Below are 21,224 nucleotides of genomic sequence, written 5' to 3' on the forward strand. Positions count from 1 at the left end.
GAAACTTAACATAATAAAACGATTTTCTCCAGTTTTTTCAATGTATCCTATTTCTTATGTATTTATACCTAGACATTAACAGTTTCGAAGAGATTGTTTTGTTTTTTTTTGGTTATTTTTTTAATTTAAAGCATTTTTCCTATTTAAAAATTAAAAATACGATCTTTTCTCTTTTCTTTAAGTAGACTGATACGTTGTAGGTAATTTTTGTCTGTATTTAGACTTAATTAACTAGACATTTAAATAAATTATTTTCGTCTGCTCTAAGAAAATGATTAAGTAATTATAGTAACAATTTGTTTTCCTCTTAACTTAGTGAATACCACCAGGATGTTTCAAAACAATTGTTGATATATAAGTTTGATTTTTGCAGGATTATGAAATTAAATTGAATTTTCTTAAAACGTAAAATAAAGTAAAACTAAACCAACTGAGTGTTTTTTTTTTATTCTCCTTGAAACCACAAGCTTTTTATACTTGAACAAATATTTACATTGTTTTTAGTCCCCAGCCGTTATTTCTATAAATCTTTGGTTATGTTTGCCCGTTTTAAAGCCGGTACTGGAATTAATGAAATTTGACGTTGCCAAGTTTATAGTGCAACAATTACTAGCACCTCAATTATACACGATGATTTTTTTTACAATAAAACAATCGTAAAATGTTTTCCCGTATATTAACTTCAATAATTTTTTTTTTAAATATACAAATATAGATTTATTTTAATATAAAATGTAGGTACATATTAAGCATCCCTTGTAATCCCAGTTACCTACATATTGATAGTAGTAGAAATCTCTGATGAGAAAATTCTTTTCTCCATCGATACTTTCCTGAAAATATCATAAACTATAATAATTATTTACATTATTCGACGCGAGCTACTCACTCGACTGGGTTAACGAAGTACCGGGGTATATTGTCATCTATCAGTTTTTTCATATTATGTACCGAATATCGATTGTACTGTCCCCAAATGCTATTCATAAATTTACTATTGTACTGAGCTGGATCCAGCATTGCTGTAACGTGAAAATGAAACTATTTCAAATATATGTCACAAATAACGATATTTTCTATTCTTATGACAACTTTATTTTAATACAAACTATCCATCCGATTCATTAATAACCCATATTATTTACGGTTAACTTAAAGATTCAAGGACAAATTATTTATTTATTTTCAATTAAGCACCATAGGTGGGTCTGCATCATAAAAAAAACCACAGAGTTTACCATACGAAAAGAATGCAAAGTTTTTTATTGGTGGTTCTTAATCAATAATTATTATTCTGTGTCTAATTATGAAAATAGCTTTGATTTTAATCTAACGGTATAAAGTATAATAAAATAATAATTTAATTTCGGGTCGTTAATATAATATTATGAAATCGATATTATTATATTCCCGGACGGCGTCAGTTTGGCCAGATCAGATTAGTTGAACCGTCTAATATAAGTGATCTGTGATCTATTAATTATCATATGAATGAGCGCCACTAGCTATACAACCAACATCACATAATGTGTAATATATACGAAAAAATAAACTTAAAAGTAAATATTTATATTAAATTAGTACCTTGGATTTGTTCTTCCCTTTGTCGCATTTTTTTAGCTGCGAAAGCTGCCTGAGGTACCGAACCCATATCTGCGTTTTCTTCGCAATTGCAAGCTGTTATATATAACATATTATTTGATCAAATTCTTTGAAACAAATTTTTGTTACTATTAAAAGAGAAATATAAAATAGTTGCAAACAAAGTCAAAGTTTTATTAAATCCCCCAACGTATTTCACATTTAAAACTTACGTGATAAAATTTCCGAATCAAAATATTCTTTGTAGTTAATATTCAATGACATAAACTTCTCCAGATTTAAAAATTCTTCGTCGAATCTGGTTGAAAAAATCATACAGAAAGCTTAATACGAAATTTTCAAAAAAATAAAATTAAAGCGTAGTTTATCGTACTTTATTGTACTAGAACGTTAACCACACTAAAATCTGCATGAACTGGATATACATAAATTGAAGATAATACAGTTTAAAGGCCAAACAGGTTATCTAAAATTAAATATTTTGTTTGATATAAAATTCTGCCACAAATTTGATCAATACTTTGTTTCGAATAAAAGATTTTATTTTCTAATGATTTTTTTTACTTTATATCAATCTTAAATGATGAAAATTTTTTTAAAGCAGCACTAACCAGTACAAAATTCAGTATTCTGAAGATTAGATTTCTATTTTTTTGGGTTAATTTTCCGAAAGCCACTTGTACTTGTCAGTTTTTTTCATACTACTTTCATTACATTAACAAATAAAATAAAAAATTACGCGGCATCGTTTTTATAACCTCAAAATAGTACTTTTTATGCGAATTACAGTTTTAATAAAGTAATTCGTGGGATTTACTAATAATTAACATATTTTATACTTTTGCTATCATTATTTCTAAAATATTATACTAAACGACAGTATAAAAACCGTTTTTTGGTAAATTCCCAGTGTCAAGAAATATCGACTTGCTTTTACAGAGCTCTGTACCAAATACAAAAAACTTGTAAATACTAACATCGTTTATTTTCGTGAAAATTCGGAGTTTAGTTTCGTTCTGATTAGTCCTCCTGATCTACGTCAAAATGACGGCCGTAGGGTAAGCAATATACTCGTATGGTACCCTTGTAGGCTTTTCTTGTTTTTTTTTCCGGTAGCAATAGTTTTGTATTGTGATATTAAGATCCATACGTAGTTTTTAGATCTATTTCAGTGAACTAATACAGCTGAAATTGCGTATTTTTAAAGTTTTTCTAGTCAGTCTGTAAGTAAGCTTTAAACGTTTCTTAAAAGTGTTTTTTTTCTTGGAAATTAATTCACACTGTTGGGTTTAAGTTTATCAAACAATACCCCATTTTTTAAAGAAACTATTTCGAATAAATAGCAAATAAATCAGCAGAAAATTGCTCAATTGAATTTTTTTGTCTATGTTATTAAGATTTAATTGTTGGAAATGCCCATTATAGAGGTATTAAGTTATTTTAGAAAAAGTTTTTTACATAACGGAAAATGTTAACTGCAGACAAGGGCCCCTAAAAGTCATGTTGCAACGTACCTCCACCACTGATTTAAATATATCATTTCACATATTTTTGAAAGCCACCTGTATATTAACAACTTATTTTATTGTTTGGTTAATTTTTAATCAAAATGATTGTTTTTTCTTGTTGAGAATTAGGTGAATGAATAAAAAAGTCTATAAAAAAATTAATTATATTAAAAATGTGATAAAATAAATAACATATCGATACAATATTTTTTCTCGAGTTCATACTCGAACTCGATTTGCATCCCCTGTAAGCTTATCCACAACCTAAAACAAATAATTTATTCAAAATAACATTTTATTTAAACAAATTTGATCATTTCCAAACTCTATAAAACGAAATTAATTCTGTACAAGTACAAACTTACCATACTTATACCAGGGAAATTTAATAAAGTACCCAAAATTGGTATCCTTCTTAAAAAATTAATGGCAATAGGGAAAAAATCACTGAAATAAACAAATAAAAATTTTTTTCTCTATTTAGATAGTTAATTAGTATATTACCTAAATAATAAAAAGAAACCATATAGTTCTAACAACATACCAACAAGGGGCCATTTTAATAATACTAATATTATACCCCCGAAAAAAGCTAACGACCTTTTTGCTTTATGCCTTTGAAAAAAGAACAAAAACGTTCTTTGTCTTCCTATTATAGCTACCAATCCAGAGATAAATAATATCTAAAATTTTTCACAACTTTATTTTTGTTCCATAACGATTTTAGTAGTGGTACAAAACACAATCACATAAATACTTATACATACATTTCCTAAAGCTAATAAACTTCTATCCAATAGGAGCAATATTCCTAGGAAAATAAAAAAAATACCAAACGTGGATAGCCCAACTCCGATTTCTACAAAAAAAAACTTTTAATATTTGAATAATTTAATTATTTTTGTTATTTACTTTGCGTGTCTGTTAATTCAAACATTTTGTTTTTTCAACTGATGTGGAACTTGGCACAAATAACATAACCTCAATACTTGCTGTCAGTCAATAATTGACATTTCTAATAAGAATCACAGAAAACAATAATTACGACCTGATATTTAATAATAAATATTAATTATATAATTTTAGTATGATATGAAAACATTTATTATTTATATAAATATTAGGATCACTACTAATAATATTAATCGATAAATAAATTTTATAAAAACATAGAATTGAAATGTCGTAAATAACCTTCAACCGTCAAATGTCAAGGTTGTTTAGTGATAGTAGTGTAGTCACACACAGATGTCATCAATTTTTTTTTTATTTGTAATTTTAAAAACAAGAGAAACGGGAAAATACGACCAACGAACACGTCATTAAAAACTCGTTAAACACTAGATGAAGCGATTAGTGTAAATAATTTTGCTCAATAAACAACATGTTACTGAAAGCAATAATTTTATCGTGTGTGATACTTAATTTAAGTGAAACATTAACTATAAGAAGTGTCGAATATGAGAAATTCCTAGAAAAACCAAAGTATTACGATTACGATGAACTTACGAATTTATTTAGAAAATTGGAAACTGAACACCCGGAACTGGTAAAATTAAGATCCGTAGGAAAATCTGTGAAAAATCGAGACCTGTGGGCTTTGGAAATTAACTCAAATGTACAAAACAGGACGTTGTTAACTCCCATGTTTAAATATGTAGCTAATATGCACGGGGACGAAACAGTCGGAAGACAATTGATGATTTATTTGGCGCTTTATTTAATCCATAATTATGGTACCAACGATAGAGTTACTAAATTGGTCAATACCACTGATATTTTTTTAATGCCTTCTATGAATCCAGACGGTTATGAAAATTCAGAGGTAATTTTTTATTGATTAATAATAAAAAAAATTTATTTCAAACAAATTTCTTGGGGTTATTGTACATATAATTATAGAATTGTTGTTAAATTTTCAAAATAACATAAAATTTATCTCCTATATACAATTAATTATTTATGTCTATTTATCTTGCGTTATTATTTTCATTTACAATTTATCAACAGGAAGTTTCCATTATAGACAATCACAATGAAGAGCAGTTATAAAAATTTTAATTTGTTAATATTTTGATTAAATATTAACAAAATTTTGCATATTTTGGGATCCTATATAAAATATTATTCTAGGAAGGACGTTGTGAGTCGAAAGATCATTACGTTGGAAGGGAAAATCAGAATCATGTAGATTTAAATAGAGATTTTCCTGATCAGTTTGATACTTCAAGAGTAGGTGAGCGCTATTGGTAGTTAATCTCTTTATTATGATTAAATATTACATAGATTTAAGCATTAATAACTTTTAATTATTTTTAAACTAAACTTTCAATCAACCCTGGTAAAACAACACTATTAACATTTATTAACAACAAACAAAAAGCAACCATACGTACATTTACCTTTAACTAATAAATTCCAATAAAATAAAGTATCCTGGATAAAATATTTACTTGGAACAAACATCTAGATCCACTATTGTAATTGGACTTGTATCAAGCTTGTTGGTATGGAAACTTAAGCCTAAGATGGTACATTGGGTATAACAGTTGTCAAACTCAGAAAAAAACAACAAAATTCAAAGGCTGACCTGTTTGGGTCTTAGAGGCGCTGCTGAATCTGCCTTCCTTCCACATTATATAGTGAAAAGAGAGGCATTTCATGTTCCACAGGCTAATCTAGCCGAGGGAGCTGTTAAGTCTTCTAAAGCTTTACAGAATCAATAAAACTCAAAAACAGTTACAAACTAGTGGACCAAAAGTACATAAATAGACGTTTCATACAAATTATCACAAATAGTGGTCAATGAAGTTCAAAATGCATTTCTATGGTAAACAAATGGTTCAAAGCTGGTGAAAGGAACTGGAGTGAGCATTTTTAAATCGACGAAGATTCTAAAGGCTATTGAGACACGTCAAAGTAAGAGTGGGAGTGCAAAGAAACTCTAAAAACACTAGCTAACAGGAGTTTTACTCCAATTCTAAGATAATTCAGTACCTTATCAGTTTAAACTGCTGACTACGTCATCTGTGAGTGTCCAAACATAAGCCTCACAGCTTGCCTTGACCGCTCACAATCCCACTAAGAACTATGAACCATATCAGCTAAGAAGTCTGAGAAACTTCTCATGATGTCCTGAAGACATTCAACTGGTGGTTGATCTTCTGGAAGATCATTGCCCCTTCAAAAATCACCTTAAGATAATAGGCATAGGAAGGCGAAGGAACAGTTCTAAAACCTTGGGAAGTGAGATAATGAACCTTTTGTGGGAGAAATCTACATATTTTGGTCTTCTAAGTACTGGAGAGCCCAACCGACTATCCAAACAATCCACTTTTCAGTTACCGATAACAATATTCCAAGCAGAAACCAGAACTTTTCATATTTTAATCAGATTCTTCTTCACAAGGCACAATTTTGTCTGGCAGACAACCGGAAACTATAGCTATGATGACCTGGATCATTTCTAGGCCTTTTGTTCTATCAGGGAACCTCCACGGAGGAGCTGTTGTTGCCAGTTATCCTTTCGATGATTCCAAGTAAGAACAATAAAGTTGGAATGAAATATTGATAAAATCGTGTATATTTTTATTTGTGGTTCCAGTTCTGGCAGAACTTGTTGTAAGGAAAGTCGATCGCCCGACGATGAAATCTTTAGAAAATTAGCTTTAAACTACGCACATTTAAATCCGGTGATGAAACAAGGGAACGCATGTAGAGATGATACTTTTGATAAAGGTATCACCAATGGTGCTTATTGGTACGAAGTAACCGGTAAGTACAAAAATTTATTTCGATATTATATCATAAAAACGTTAAAATTAACACATCTGGTGAATAATAAAATGAGTTATTGTGATTTGACAATGTAATGTTGTAATAAATGTGCAAATAATGATTTTTTTGCTATTAGCCGAACGTTAATTGGAGTTTGATTATAATAATGTACTCGCAAATGCATAAAATAAATATTATCAACTTTTGCTATATTAACCTTGCAAAAACATATAAGCAGTGAAATTTATATTTTTTAATCTTTTTAAATTACGAGTGTTGTCTGGAAAGTAATAAAAGTGGGAGGGGACTATCATCGCCATCTTGGCGTTACTAGGCAACGTTCTTAGTTTACTTTAAAGTCGTCGAAAATTATTAAATTTATATCAAAATATCATTATTAACATCGATATCTCAAGGACAAAAATATCGATATATCGGTTAAATTAAAAAATTTTTAAAATACTCATATACTTAATTGACTTACCACCAGTGCTTTTAAACTATGAGAATGCATCGTAAATTTGTTGTATTGCCACTAGTTTTATAATTTTCACCACACATATTACAAATAACATTATCTTAATTGGTTTTTTTAATAAAAAATTCACACAGAACCACTGCTGGACGACGACATGATTCACAAATTTCGAATTAGAAAAAAGTAAACAAGTCACGAGATTGAGGTTATTCAAATACCGAGATCATTCGAAAAATGACGGACAACAGCTATATACACATATTTACGCAACGTAAATAAAACATAAGACTCAAAAGTCATAGTCAATACATTTATTTTTTTTTTCGTTCGTTTCTATCTTTTTTTTGGATTCTAGCGATGACAGTTTTTGATACAACATTGTATTGATATTTTGATACATCGGATCTTGAAAATATCGATATCTCGATAGTTTTTCCTTTAGTGTCTGAATACGCGCGTTAGACAATGTAGTTAGTGTTGCTATAGTGTAACGGTGTGTTCAATACGAATATCACAAATCTAACTTAAATGAAGATTTTTCTCATTTTGACGGTAATGTTAGTGTAACCTGGTGGCTTACGTAACATAAATTAATTAGGAAAATACATACAATCAATGAAATCTATATTTTTTGATTAATTTTATTTTAAATATCTACGAGTGCTGTCCTGTTGGCAATGTTTTTACTAACAGCGGCAGCGGACGTGACTGCGACCACCATCTTGGCGTTTCTAGGCAACGGAGCCGTGGTAGTTTGTTTATTATGATTTTTGTATACGGTGGAGTGTTGATACAAAAAGTAGTGTAAACCAGTGATTTACGTATATTATCAAATAAATACGTACAAGCAATAAAATTGTTATTTTTCAATTCAAATTTTATTAAAATACCAGCGATGTCGTAAATGTAACAAATTTTATTAACAACGGCGATAGTGGTCGGGACTAGTATCGCCATGTTGGCGTTACCAGGCAACCAGTTCGTTTTATCATGCTTTTTATATACAGGGGAGTGTTAGAATGTGCGCTGCAATTAAAAATAGAATTATGATGTGAGAATGATCGAATTTGGCGCCGAATGACTATTATTAAACGTCAGTAATAAAGACTTGAATCGTTTTGACATTAAAATTAGTATAATACGCAGGTTAAACAAATATTTCTTAAAAGAGTCGATGAAATTACAAATTTCTTCTTCTTGGATGAAAAGTTTGTTTCAAATTATGTTAAAAAAATGAAATGAGTTAGTTATAATAGGAATATTTTTGTTTTTATAGGCGGTATGCAGGATTTCAATTACGTACATTCGAATTGTTTCGAGGTTACATTCGAATTGAGTTGTTGCAAATTCCCTTACGCCAATACGCTCCCCAAAGAATGGGCGAATAACAAAGAATCACTTTTAACTTTTATGGAATCCGTTCATTGGGGCGTCAAAGGTTTAGTTCGAAACGAACACGGAGACGCGGTACTCGACGCCGACGTCGTCGCCGAAGGCATCCCCCATAACGTCACCACCTCGAATAGAGGAGAATATTGGAGATTGTTACTACCGGGTAGATACAAAATGTACGCCGTCGCTTACGGGTAAGCAAATATTTAAACGTTGATGTTGTTTTTTGTTATTCCCGGTATATCCTTTATTATCCCGCACTATTAGAACGGTGTAGCTTCGGAATTTTAAATAGGGAAACGACTTCCAGGTACCAACAATCTGATCCGATAGAGGTTATAGTGGAAGAAGGGAAAACGACTGTTCAAAACTTTACGTTGAAGCTGCAACAAGCTGCATCAGGTAATTCTAGGTACAACGTCGATAACGGTGATGTTTGGTATTGGAATTAGTAATAATAAATCATTTTAAACAATAATTTTCTCAACATCAAACCGGTGCTTCATTATTTCTTTCGTAGAACCATATATTCCATGTTTCTACAAGATATTTTTGATTGTAACGATTATTTTTATATAAAAATTCGTAAAAATACTCTAATAATTATCTATTTCTCTTCAAAAATATCTTTTTTTCATTATTTATTGAAGTTTTTATCTTATTCGCTTTCGTTGATCGAATACTATAAATAATTTAAATGAAATAGGAAAAAATATGCCTATTTAGCATCCAGTAGTTTGTTTTTAATCGATTCGGTTTATGTTTTTTGTAATTTTTAACCCTCTGTTATAAGGGATGATCAGAAAGTACTTTTATCCGAATTCTCTGTTACTTTCTGTACAGCCCTTGTATAACAATTACTGGTGATTTTCGATATAAATTCATGTTTGCTAACAAATAATAATTAATATTTATGTTTTATTATAAATTGTTTTAGCAAAATTAATTTTATTTATTGCAGAAACAATATACACAGTGTCCAAAAAATATATAACACATTGCAATAAGTTGATTCAAAATTAACGCTTCATGTATGTACAGGCTTTTATTCAATTGAATTAATACATCAGACAATTTTCACATTTTATCTATAAGAACAAAAAAATTATAATAAACTTCTTTGATTTTTAATGTTTTTGTTTCTTTGTAGTGCGAAACATAACCTCAAACACACCAATTTCAATGAATATTCAATGACATTATTTCCAAACATTTCATTCTTCTTTTCCATAACATTATTTCGAAATACTTATTTCTTCTTTTTCTGATCTATGTGACAGTTCTTTCCTCGTTGACAGCTAAGAAAAAGGTTATCAACTTAACCTAATTTCAACGAACGTCAACAGGTTAATAAAATTTTTTTTGGACACTGTATAAACTGTTGTTACTAACAATGTTTGTTTAAATAAAATACATATGTTGGAAAGACAAATTATTTTGTGAGATTTTGTATTGATATTTCTTTATATATACAAAAAAAAGACGCATTCCATGACATATTATATATTTTGATATACATTCCGATATTGTGAATCTCATTTCTTTTTAGTAATAATAAAATTCTTAAGAAGACATGTGTATTTTATTTCTTCTTCTGTTATTCACCTTTTTTTTAATTTTTGCACTTTAGGTAGATGAAAAAATGGCACATTTGCACAATTATATGCACATAGTTTAACAATATTAACCAATTCATTAACAATACAATTAAATCCGTTAAATGATGAAAAAAAAATCAGAAAATTGAAGGGGTTTTATAATAAGAATTATTTTACACCGTTGTCACGTTGCAAATTTTTTCCAGTTTGCTCAGAAGTTGATTATTTTCATATCCAATTCAACTAACATACGAATTAATGGTAATTTTACATGGATTAATAGGTAATTAGATGTAAAATGCAAATATAAAACAAGAAACTGACATAATGGCTTAATTTTGATAATATTAAATGTGACCACACTGAAGACCCATGCCGCACAGTTGCCAAATTTCCATTTCTACACATATTTTACTGAAATTTCATCAAGATTTTCTAATTACCCTGTATTTTTACTTTATATAGATAACTATTTAACACAACAGAATTTGGAAAACGTCACTTATGACAAATATGGTTTTGTAATTAGTGACAATTTGTTATTCCAACATCACCATTACAAAGACATGATCAAATTCATGGAATTTTTTCATAAAACTTATCCGGCTATCACCAAAATGCACACAATTGGAAAATCCGTTCAAGACAGAGATCTTGTTGTTTTCATTATTGGAAATACACCAGATCGTCATGTAGCAGGTGAATATTGAGAACCAAATATATTGTCGTTGATAAATCGTCTTAATTTTAATCTTTTTGTAAAATATACTTTGATAGAGGCTAAAATTAGATCAAAACATTCCTTTTAAATAAAAAAAGCCATGTCATATGTATAAAACTTGAAATCAAGACGAAATATCAACAAAAATACATAATAAAAAATTGAAGGATTTCATCAATGTCAATATGCTTTGAAAGTATATTTTTTAAAGGAAAACCGGAAGTAAAATATATAGCTAACATGCATGGAAACGAAGTCGTAGGAAAAGAAATGTTACTATATCTTATAAAATATCTTTGCGAACGATATGGAACTGACGAAAGAATAACAAATCTACTTAATACAACAAGAATTCATATTTTACCAAGTATGAACCCAGACGGTTACGAGATGTCGATGGAAGGTAAGATCTTTTCATTTTATACAATATATTCCGTATGTTCTTCTTCCGGGTGTCATTTGTTCTTATATTTTAAATTAAACAAGACATTAGGCTTTGAATGTAGTATTAAAACGTTTAGGTTAAAAATAATTAATATTTTCTCGTTAATTCGCAAATTTACAAACTTAAACTCGTAATACGATTTATAAACAAAATAACCTCTCACAGGCGTAACGTCAAATGTCAATTGTCAGCTGTAGTTCATAGATCTTCAGTCTGAACATTCGATATATTAGCTTTGTTCGTGGTATATATTCCGAGCATGTTCTGACATCAGATTCATACGTAGCTTGAAATTTTGCGTTCGCAGTGCTAACCTAACCAAATATGTGCACTTCTATGATGTTATAGGGGCTAAAGTGAACTATTTCTATGGTTCAATCTGTCCATCGAAATCGATTGAGATAACGTCAAGTTAATGTCAAAATCAGCTGTTTTTGATGCGTTTACTGTAAACAAAGGAATTTTATTAAACGACTTTATGGTGTATGAAACTATTGGAATATATGAAAATGATTTTGTGTTGTGTTGTAAAATGTCTTAGCAATAATGTCAGGGATAAACTTAGTTGTTATAGTTTGTCCGCAGTTCTCAATTACAAAAATACAAATAATTTAGATGAACTTTTATGTAAAAAAAATGGTTGAATGCTAAAAATCAAAATAAAATATTCCTTCGACATCTGATGATTAGTATAAAAACTTTTTGTTAACATTAAACAACTCAAAATACATAGAAATGTCTTAAAATTGTTGGTTTACGCTACCATTACTTTTTAAGATTACATTCTGAAATAGATTTTAAATACTGTCCCTATTTTTGTCGTCAATGTTGGGTTTTTGAACCAAAAAATACAACTTACAGCTTTCTATTACGATCAAACTGTCTTTATATTTAGGTGATGAATCGAGCGTGATAGGTAGAAACAACGCTAACGATTACGATTTAAATCGAAACTTTCCCGATCAATTCGGCGAAAATAAGGTAAAAAAATGTTAACCTAAATCTAATACATGTTCAATTAACCATTTAGTATTGTAGTATAATAAAATAACGCAACCAGAAACGTTGGCTGTTATGAATTGGACTTTATCTGAGCCTTTTGTATTATCTGCTAATCTTCATAATGGAGCTTTGGTAGCGAATTATCCATACGATGATACCCCGGACGATAAGACAGTTGAAAATCCATCACCAGACAATGAATTATTTAAATATTTAGCTCGTACTTATTCTAACGTAAGTACAATCGATGTTTTATACATTTTATGAGTTAGTAGTATATTTTTGTAGGCCCACAGAACTATGCACGACGGCGTCGCGTGTCCGATGTTCCCCAACGAAATATTCCAAGGTGGTATCACCAACGGTGCCAAATGGTATTCAGTTACGGGTGGTATGCAAGATTGGAATTATCTAGTGGCAGGTTGTATGAGTATCACGTTGGAAATAGGTTGTTACAAGTATCCCAGATCGAGGGATTTACCGGAATATTGGTTGGATAATAGAGAAGCTTTAATAACGTACCTCGAACAAGTTAGTACTTTGATCTGTATCTCGTTATTTTCTCTCAATGGATTTTTATTTTTATCGAAGGTTCACAAAGGGGTTTCTGGTTTTGTCACTAGCACTATAGGTCATTGGATTGTTGGAGCGGAAATTATGGTGGAAAATATAGATCACGTGGTGAGAACTTCCATATTTGGGGACTATTGGAGGATATTGTTACCAGGAAAATATAATTTGACTGTTTCGGCTAGAGGATACGAAAGTTACACTTCTGAAATCGTGAGTATCTCAAAAACCATGACACAAGGAATTGTCCTGATTTTTTTCATCATATAATGATCCTTTAAGAGTATCCATTTGAAATTTGAGCTTGATATTTCAATTATTACGACCCCAGTGATTTTTTAAACGAGGATCTATTTTTCCTTGATAGTTGAACAAATTTGAGGCCTTGTATTTCGAAAACTGTGATACTAAGCAACGTCCCGATTTATTTCCTCTTAGAAATACCCTTTGGGAACGTCCCTTTAAAATTTTAGATCAGAATTTCAATAATTACAACCCCAGTGATTTTTTAAACGACGATATGTTTTTCGTTAATAGTTGAACAACTTTGAGGCCTTGTATTTCGAAAACTGTGATACTAAGCAACGTCCCGATTTATTTCCTCTTAGAAATACCCCTTGGGAACGTCCCTTTAAAATTTTAGATCAGAATTTCAATAATTACAACCCCAGTGATTTTTTAAACGACGATATGTTTTTCGTTAATAGTTGAACAACTTTGAGGCCTTGTATTTCGAAAACTGTGATACTAAGCAACGTCCCGATTTATTTCCTCTTAGAAATACCCTTTGTAAACATCCCTTTAAAATTTTAGGTCATTATTTCAATAATTACAACCCCAGTGATTTTTTAAACGACGATATGTTTTTTGTTAATAGTTAAACAACTTTGAGGCCTTGTATATCGAAAACAGTGACACTAAGCAACATCCCGATTTATTTCCTCTTAGAAATATCCTTTAGGAACATCTCTTTAAAATTTTAGGTCATTATTTCAATTATTACAACCCCAGTGATTTTTTAAACGAGGATATGTTTTTCGTTAATAGTTGAACAACTTTGAGGCCTTGTATTTCGAAAACTGTGATACTAAGCAACGTCCCGATTTATTTCCTCTTAGAAATACCCTTTGGGAACGTCCCTTTAAAATTTTAGATCAGAATTTCAATAATTACAACCCCAGTGATTTTTTAAACGACGATATGTTTTTCGTTAATAGTTGAACAACTTTGAGGCCTTGTATTTCGAAAACTGTGATACTAAGCAACGTCCCGATTTATTTCCTCTTAGAAATACCCCTTGGGAACGTCCCTTTAAAATTTTAGATCAGAATTTCAATAATTACAACCCCAGTGATTTTTTAAACGACGATATGTTTTTCGTTAATAGTTGAACAACTTTGAGGCCTTGTATTTCGAAAACTGTGATACTAAGCAACGTCCCGATTTATTTCTTCTTAGAAATACCCTTTGTAAACATCCCTTTAAAATTTTAGGTCATTATTTCAATTATTACAACCCCAGTGATTTTTTAAACGAGGATATGTTTTTCGTTAATAGTTGAACAACTTTGAGGCCTTGTATTTCCAAAACTGTGATACTAAGCAACGTCCCGATTTATTTCCTCTTAGAAATACCCTTTGGGAACGTCCCTTTAAAATTTTAGATCAGAATTTCAATAATTACAACCCCAGTGATTTTTTAAACGACGATATGTTTTTCGTTAATAGTTGAACAACTTTGAGGCCTTGTATATCGAAAACAGTGACACTAAGCAACGTCCTAATTTATTCCCTCATATAAATACCCTTTGTAAACATCCCTTTAAAATTTTAGGTCATTATTTCAATTATTACAACCCCAATGATTTTTTAAACGACGATATGTTTTTCGTTAATACTCGAACAACTTTGAGGCCTTGTATATCGAAAACAGTGACACTAAGCAACATCCCGATTTATTTCCTCTTAGAAATATCCTTTGGGAACATCTCTTTAAAATTTTAGGTCATTATTTCAATAATTACAACCCCAATGATTTTTTAAACGACGATATGTTTTTCGTTAATACTCGAACAACTTTGAGGCCTTGTATTTCGAAAACAATGACACTAAGCAACGTCCTAATTTATTCCCTCATATAAATACCCTTTGTAAACATCCCTTTAAAATTTTAGGTCATTATTTCAATTATTACAACCCCAGTGATTTTTTAAACGACGATATGTTTTTCGTTAATACTCGAACAACTTTGAGGCCTTGTATTTCGAAAACAATGACACTAAGCAACGTCCTAATTTATTCCCTCATATAAATACCCTTTGTAAACATCCCTTTAAAATTTTAGGTCATTATTTCAATAATTACAACCCCAATGATTTTTTAAACGACGATATGTTTTTCGTTAATAGTTAAACAACTTTGAGGCCTTGTATATCGAAAACAGTGACACTAAGCAACGTCCTAATTTATTCCCTCATATAAATACCCTTTGTAAACATCCCTTTAAAATTTTAGGTCATTATTTCAATTATTACAACCCCAGTGATTTTTTAAACGACGATATGTTTTTCGTTAATACTCGAAAAACTTTGAGGCCTTGTATATCGAAAACAGTGACACTAAGCAACGTCCTAATTTATTCCCTCATATAAATACCCTTTGTAAACATCCCTTTAAAATTTTAGGTCATTATTTCAATTATTACAACCCCAATGATTTTTTAAACGACGATATGTTTTTCGTTAATACTCGAACAACTTTGAGGCCTTGTATATCGAAAACAGTGACACTAAGCAACATCCCGATTTATTTCCTCTTAGAAATATCCTTTGGGAACATCTCTTTAAAATTTTAGGTCATTATTTCAATAATTACAACCCCAATGATTTTTTAAACGACGATATGTTTTTCGTTAATACTCGAACAACTTTGAGGCCTTGTATATCGAAAACAGTGACACTAAGCAACGTCCTAATTTATTCCCTCATATAAATACCCTTTGTAAACATCCCTTTAAAATTTTAGGTCATTATTTCAATTATTACAACCCCAGTGATTTTTTAAACGACGATATGTTTTTCGTTAATACTCGAACAACTTTGAGGCCTTGTATTTCGAAAACAATGACACTAAGCAACGTCCTAATTTATTCCCTCATATAAATACCCTTTGTAAACATCCCTTTAAAATTTTAGGTCATTATTTCAATAATTACAACCCCAATGATTTTTTAAACGACGATATGTTTTTCGTTAATAGTTAAACAACTTTGAGGCCTTGTATATCGAAAACAGTGACACTAAGCAACGTCCTAATTTATTCCCTCATATAAATACCCTTTGTAAACATCCCTTTAAAATTTTAGGTCATTATTTTAATAATTACAACCCCAATGATTTTTTAAACGACGATATGTTTTTCGTTAATACTCGAACAACTTTGAGGCCTTGTATATCGAAAACAGTGACACTAAGCAACGTCCTAATTTATTCCCTCATATAAATACCCTTTGTAAACATCCCTTTAAAATTTTAGGTCATTATTTCAATTATTACAACCCCAATGATTTTTTAAACGACGATATGTTTTTCGTTAATACTCGAACAACTTTGAGGCCTTGTATATCGAAAACAGTGACACTAAGCAACATCCCGATTTATTTCCTCTTAGAAATATCCTTTGGGAACATCTCTTTAAAATTTTAGGTCATTATTTCAATAATTACAACCCCAATGATTTTTTAAACGACGATATGTTTTTCGTTAATACTCGAACAACTTTGAGGCCTTGTATATCGAAAACAGTGACACTAAGCAACGTCCTAATTTATTCCCTCATATAAATACCCTTTGTAAACATCCCTTTAAAATTTTAGGTCATTATTTCAATTATTACAACCCCAGTGATTTTTTAAACGACGATATGTTTTTCGTTAATACTCGAACAACTTTGAGGCCTTGTATTTCGAAAACAATGACACTATGCAACGTCCCGATTTTTTTCCTTAAAGAAATACCCTTTGTAAACATCCCTTGAAGAGTTGAGCTCAATATATCGATTATTTTAGCCTTAGTGATTTTTCAAAAATGCGTCAAATTTCGTATAAAATGTGTTTAGGTTGTACCGGAATCTGGATACATCCAGTACAACGTGACGTTAATGAAAGACGATCCCCTTCATTGGGCGAGCGCCTACGATTTCGGCATAGCCGAAAATCAATACAAACCTACCTATCACACCAACCAAGACATAAACGTCATCCTGACTAAAATGGAAAACAAATATCCAGACGTAGCTTCCTTCGAAGGAGGGGACAACCTCGTTTCCATAGCGATACATTCCTTAAAGATAACCAACAGAATCGAAGAAGACGACGACGAAAATAAATTCCACATCGCAGTTATGGGCAACTTATTCGCCACCCAACCGATCGGCAGAGAAATCGATGTCTATCTAGCGCGCCATCTATTAGAGGGTAACCGAATAGGAGATATAAGAATCGTCAAGATATTATCCAACGCCGTTATTCACATTATTCCAGTTATCGATAAATCTTTCGAACAAATATGGGGGGATTACCCGAAAACGGCGCTGGGCAACGCCAAACCGGACAAATTTTCTTGTAACGAAATTTCCGCCGATTTCAAACAAGTCGGAGAACAGATTGTCAATTTAAACGGAAGAGTTACCAACAACGAGGATACCAAGAGCGTCGCCAACGCTTTTAAACATTTATTAGTCGAAAAAAATTTGGATCTAGTGTTGAACATCGAAGGAGGAAGCCACGGAATTATGTAAGTAACATTTTTTTTAACTAATATCCTCTTCGTTATCGAATTTTTCGACTAATAGCCACCATATATACCCGATTTAGTACCATGGCAACGTGACAGTACCTAATACTCAAACATCAATCAAAAATATTCAAATATATTGTATCGGAAACATAGTATTAATTAATTTTCAAAATTATCTTCAACAATTCACTTTCCATATTAAAAATATTGATCAGTAGCCACCATATATACCCGATTTAGTACCATGGCAACGTGACAGTACCTAATACTCAAACATCAATCAAAAATATTCAAATATATTGTATCGGAAACATATTATTAATTAATTTTCAAAATTATTTTCAACAATTCACTTTCCATATTAAAAATATTGATCAGTAGCCACCATATATACCCGATTTAGTACCATGGCAACGTGACAGTACCTAATACTCAAACATCAATCAAAAATATTCAAATATATTGAATCAGAAACATATTATTAATTATTTTGAATTATTCACTTTCCTTAACAAAATTTTTGTTAAGTAGCCACTATATATACCCGATTTAGTCTGATGTGAACGTGACGATATCTAGCTTGGACTCAATAAACATAATAATACTTTTGTTTTTAGTTATCCACATTCGGAAGACGAAGTACAAATCTACAAACATATCGCTGAATCTTTTACGAAAGGTATAAAGATCCCCAGGACTTGTTCAATGACCAAAACGGGCACCGATAAATTAATAACCGAATATTTATACCACGGTTATAATATCCCTATGCTAACGGCAAAAGTGAGTTGTTGTGAATACCCGGATGTGGGGAACATACCGTATATATGGCGGGATACCCTTGATCCAATAATGAGGGTTCTATCAGCTTCCCTGACAGGTGAGAAAAATAATTTTTACAATGACAAATCAAGCTTTTTATGTTGTAGGTGTGAAGGGTGTTGTGCAAGATATATTTGGAGAACCGATGAGGAACGCTTCGGTGAAAATATCGGGTATAGCTCAAATTTACGAGGTGTCTAAAAAAAGTGCTAGTTTCAAAGTGATGTTACCGCCAGGGAATTACGAATTGAAAATTTCTTGTCACGGTTACCGATCGCAATCATCACGAATAATTGTTAACGAAGAAAATATGGTTGCGTTGAAAGTTGTATTGGAGAAAACGGGTGAAACAGTACAAACAACTGAACATGTACTTATTCAAAAAGATAACAGTTTACTAATGCCGTTTGTTGGAGAAATTACGACCGGTATACGAGGTATAAATCAATAATAAATATATCTGTTCGATGTAATATAAATTAATATTGATTTGTAGGTTATGTTCAAGATCGTTTTAATCATCCAATAGCGGAAGCTAAAATTATCGTATTGGAGACAAATCTAACGGTATTTGCTGACCAATCAGGCAAATATGGTATCCCATTACCACCTGGGAATTACACAATTAAGTATAAAGCTTTTGGATTTTATCCAAATGTCAAATTAGTTCAAGTGAAACCTTTTGGAAATTATCCCACCGTGGTTATTGTTAAATTGAAAGTAGATTCCACATTTTATGGTATTCCGAGACTGGCTTTTATCTTCCTAACAGGTAATATAACTTTTTTTCTATAATACAATGATCCAATTACAGCTCCATATTTCAATTATTTCAGCCGCAGTGATTTTTCTTAACAACCATTAATATTTGAATAACTTTGAAGCCTTGTATTTCGAAAACCGTGACGTTAAACAACGTCCTGATTTTTTTCATCATACAAAGACCCTTTTGGAACATCTAATTAAAATTTGAGCTCAATATTCCACTGATTTCATTCTCAGTGATTTTTTAAACAAACTTATGTTTTTCATTAAAATTTGAATACCTGTGAAGCCTCGAATTTCCAATACTCAAGTGCAGTCCTAATTTTTTCCAGCATACAAAGATACTTTTGGAACATCCATTCAAAATTTGAGCTCAATATTCCAATTATCAGTTTGAAAATAACAATTTTTTAAACCAGATTTTCAGAAAAACTACCTAATATACACATATAACTAGTAACGTAGAAGTTTTTGCTTTGTAAAATGGTGAAAACATAGTTTGATCTACTTTCCAATTGACAGGAAGCTAGTACCTACAAATAAATGTTTTTCTCGACCAATAACATTTGAATACCTCTTATTTTGAACTTAATATGCTTTCTGTGAAGGTCTCGTTTGTGCTGGTATATTGGGCTTGGGTCTGGCCTGTTATAAGGCTTGTAAGAAAAGAAACGAATACGGTTTGGTCTCCCAACACAGTTTCTACGAAGATTTTAAATATGATATAAGAGATGAATCGAAAGAAAAAGAATTGTTCAGAACGCCTCTCAGTAAGTATTTCTGAAATTTTACGATATTTTAGATATTAGTAAAGTTATTTTCTAGAGCAACCAATACTACGACCTTACTATGACGAAGATGATAGTGATGAAGAAAATACTAATGTTCATTATTCACCTAATGAAGATCAAATAGATTCCGACGATGAAGTCGTTCTTTTACCAGATGTTAAATGATGTATTTATATTTTAATAGTAGAAATTTTAACACCAAATAATCTCATTTTATAACATTCCAAAACGTTTTTATTTTTGACACCATATATATTTTTACAACTGTTTATAGTAATTTAAGTTTTAAATTTGTTAAAATCGTTAATTTTAAGATATATAAACTTTTTAAGTATCAAACATAACCTACAATAAGTGTTGGTACATTTGAACTACTTTCGTATTTATTATTTATTTAACGGCAGATTCTCATGTATATATATTCAATATAAAATTTTTTTGGAGGTACTTACCAAAATGAGAAAGAAATATTTGAAAAAATCACTAAAGTAATAAGAAAAACACTTTGTATTTGATTTTCTTCATATCAGTAATAGTATCGAACTTTTCACTTTACAGTATTTTGCGCTTCCTTAAAAATTTGCCAAAATCTAATTTAATCTATATCTTTTTATATCAAATGTTTGTTATATTATTAAATTTATAAATAATAAATAACATAAACAATATGAACGTCCTTCATTTTGCATTTTAAATAATTGTCATTACCACTTCCTTCACACTAGTCAAATGACTTTTACACAATAAGTGTACAGCTACATTTTATCAAAACAAATATGGAGTATATTAAAAAATACTCACAATTTTTATGTTTATAACTGTTTTTCAAATAGATTTTAAAAATTATAACACCTGAAGTTTTATTCCAATAGATTAAATGAAAAAAATTGATCAATTTTTCTATGGGACCACAGATATGCACTAATAGTCGCGTGTACGTTCGTTTGGTAACAATATC

At 30.6% G+C, this 21,224-nt stretch overlaps 3 protein-coding genes across 4 annotated transcripts; 1 reads left to right on the forward strand and 2 right to left on the reverse strand.

Moving 5' to 3' along the window:
* Positions 1–643: 643 nt before the first annotated feature.
* LOC130447624 (uncharacterized) lies at positions 644–2,010 on the reverse strand. Its single transcript, XM_056784545.1, has 4 exons — positions 1,815–2,010; positions 1,585–1,677; positions 890–1,022; positions 644–833 (listed from the first exon to the last, which is right to left on the reverse strand). Exons 1-4 carry the CDS (start codon positions 1,915–1,917, stop codon positions 773–775), a joined length of 390 nt encoding a protein of 129 aa, XP_056640523.1. The 5' UTR covers positions 1,918–2,010; the 3' UTR covers positions 644–772.
* A 1,261-nt stretch (positions 2,011–3,271) lies between these two features.
* Positions 3,272–20,862, reverse strand: LOC130447623 (vesicle transport protein GOT1B). 2 transcript variants are annotated; one of them, XM_056784544.1, is made up of 6 exons: positions 20,719–20,862; positions 4,023–4,125; positions 3,878–3,969; positions 3,615–3,793; positions 3,476–3,557; positions 3,272–3,374 (listed from the first exon to the last, which is right to left on the reverse strand). In XM_056784544.1, the coding sequence occupies exons 2-6, from the start codon at positions 4,045–4,047 to the stop codon at positions 3,330–3,332; spliced, it is 423 nt and encodes a 140-aa protein (XP_056640522.1). In that variant the 5' UTR covers positions 4,048–4,125; positions 20,719–20,862; the 3' UTR covers positions 3,272–3,329. The 2 variants fall into 2 exon arrangements, with proteins under 2 accessions (XP_056640522.1, XP_056640521.1); XM_056784543.1 differs by lacking the exon at positions 20,719–20,862 and adding an exon at positions 7,372–7,577.
* On the forward strand, positions 4,333–20,932 carry LOC130447622 (carboxypeptidase D). The gene is made up of 18 exons (XM_056784542.1): positions 4,333–4,935; positions 5,244–5,346; positions 6,520–6,649; positions 6,715–6,884; positions 8,642–8,951; positions 9,068–9,159; positions 10,821–11,054; positions 11,288–11,479; positions 12,417–12,502; positions 12,560–12,757; positions 12,812–13,054; positions 13,115–13,306; positions 17,209–17,885; positions 18,506–18,768; positions 18,818–19,147; positions 19,207–19,482; positions 20,084–20,245; positions 20,301–20,932. The coding sequence occupies exons 1-18, from the start codon at positions 4,495–4,497 to the stop codon at positions 20,429–20,431; spliced, it is 4,230 nt and encodes a 1,409-aa protein (XP_056640520.1). The 5' UTR covers positions 4,333–4,494; the 3' UTR covers positions 20,432–20,932.
* Positions 20,933–21,224: the final 292 nt, after the last annotated feature.

Source organism: Diorhabda sublineata, chromosome 8, assembly GCF_026230105.1.
Source record: "Diorhabda sublineata isolate icDioSubl1.1 chromosome 8, icDioSubl1.1, whole genome shotgun sequence".
Lineage (NCBI taxonomy): Eukaryota > Metazoa > Arthropoda > Insecta > Coleoptera > Chrysomelidae > Diorhabda > Diorhabda sublineata.

Excerpts from the sequence above, each read along its gene's own strand:
- LOC130447622 (XM_056784542.1), top strand. The coding sequence starts at position 4,495 with ATGTTACTGAAAGCAATAATTTTATCGTGTGTGATACTTAATTTAAGT. Across the intron at positions 6,885-8,641 it reads TTATTGGTACGAAGTAACCG|GCGGTATGCAGGATTTCAAT; the intron begins GTAAGTACAAAA and ends TTGTTTTTATAG. Across the intron at positions 11,055-11,287 it reads ACCAGATCGTCATGTAGCAG|GAAAACCGGAAGTAAAATAT; the intron begins GTGAATATTGAG and ends TATTTTTTAAAG.
- LOC130447623 (XM_056784544.1), bottom strand. The coding sequence starts at position 4,047 with ATGTTTGAATTAACAGACACGCAAA. Across the intron at positions 3,970-4,022 it reads TGAATTAACAGACACGCAAA|AAATCGGAGTTGGGCTATCC; the intron begins GTAAATAACAAA and ends TTTTTTTTGTAG. Across the intron at positions 3,375-3,475 it reads ATTTCCCTGGTATAAGTATG|GTTGTGGATAAGCTTACAGG; the intron begins GTAAGTTTGTAC and ends TATTTGTTTTAG.
- LOC130447624 (XM_056784545.1), bottom strand. The coding sequence starts at position 1,917 with ATGATTTTTTCAACCAGATTCGACGAAGAATTTTTAAATCTGGAGAAG. Across the intron at positions 1,678-1,814 it reads TGATTCGGAAATTTTATCAC|CTTGCAATTGCGAAGAAAAC; the intron begins GTAAGTTTTAAA and ends TATATATAACAG. Across the intron at positions 1,023-1,584 it reads AAGGGAAGAACAAATCCAAG|CAATGCTGGATCCAGCTCAG; the intron begins GTACTAATTTAA and ends TTCACGTTACAG.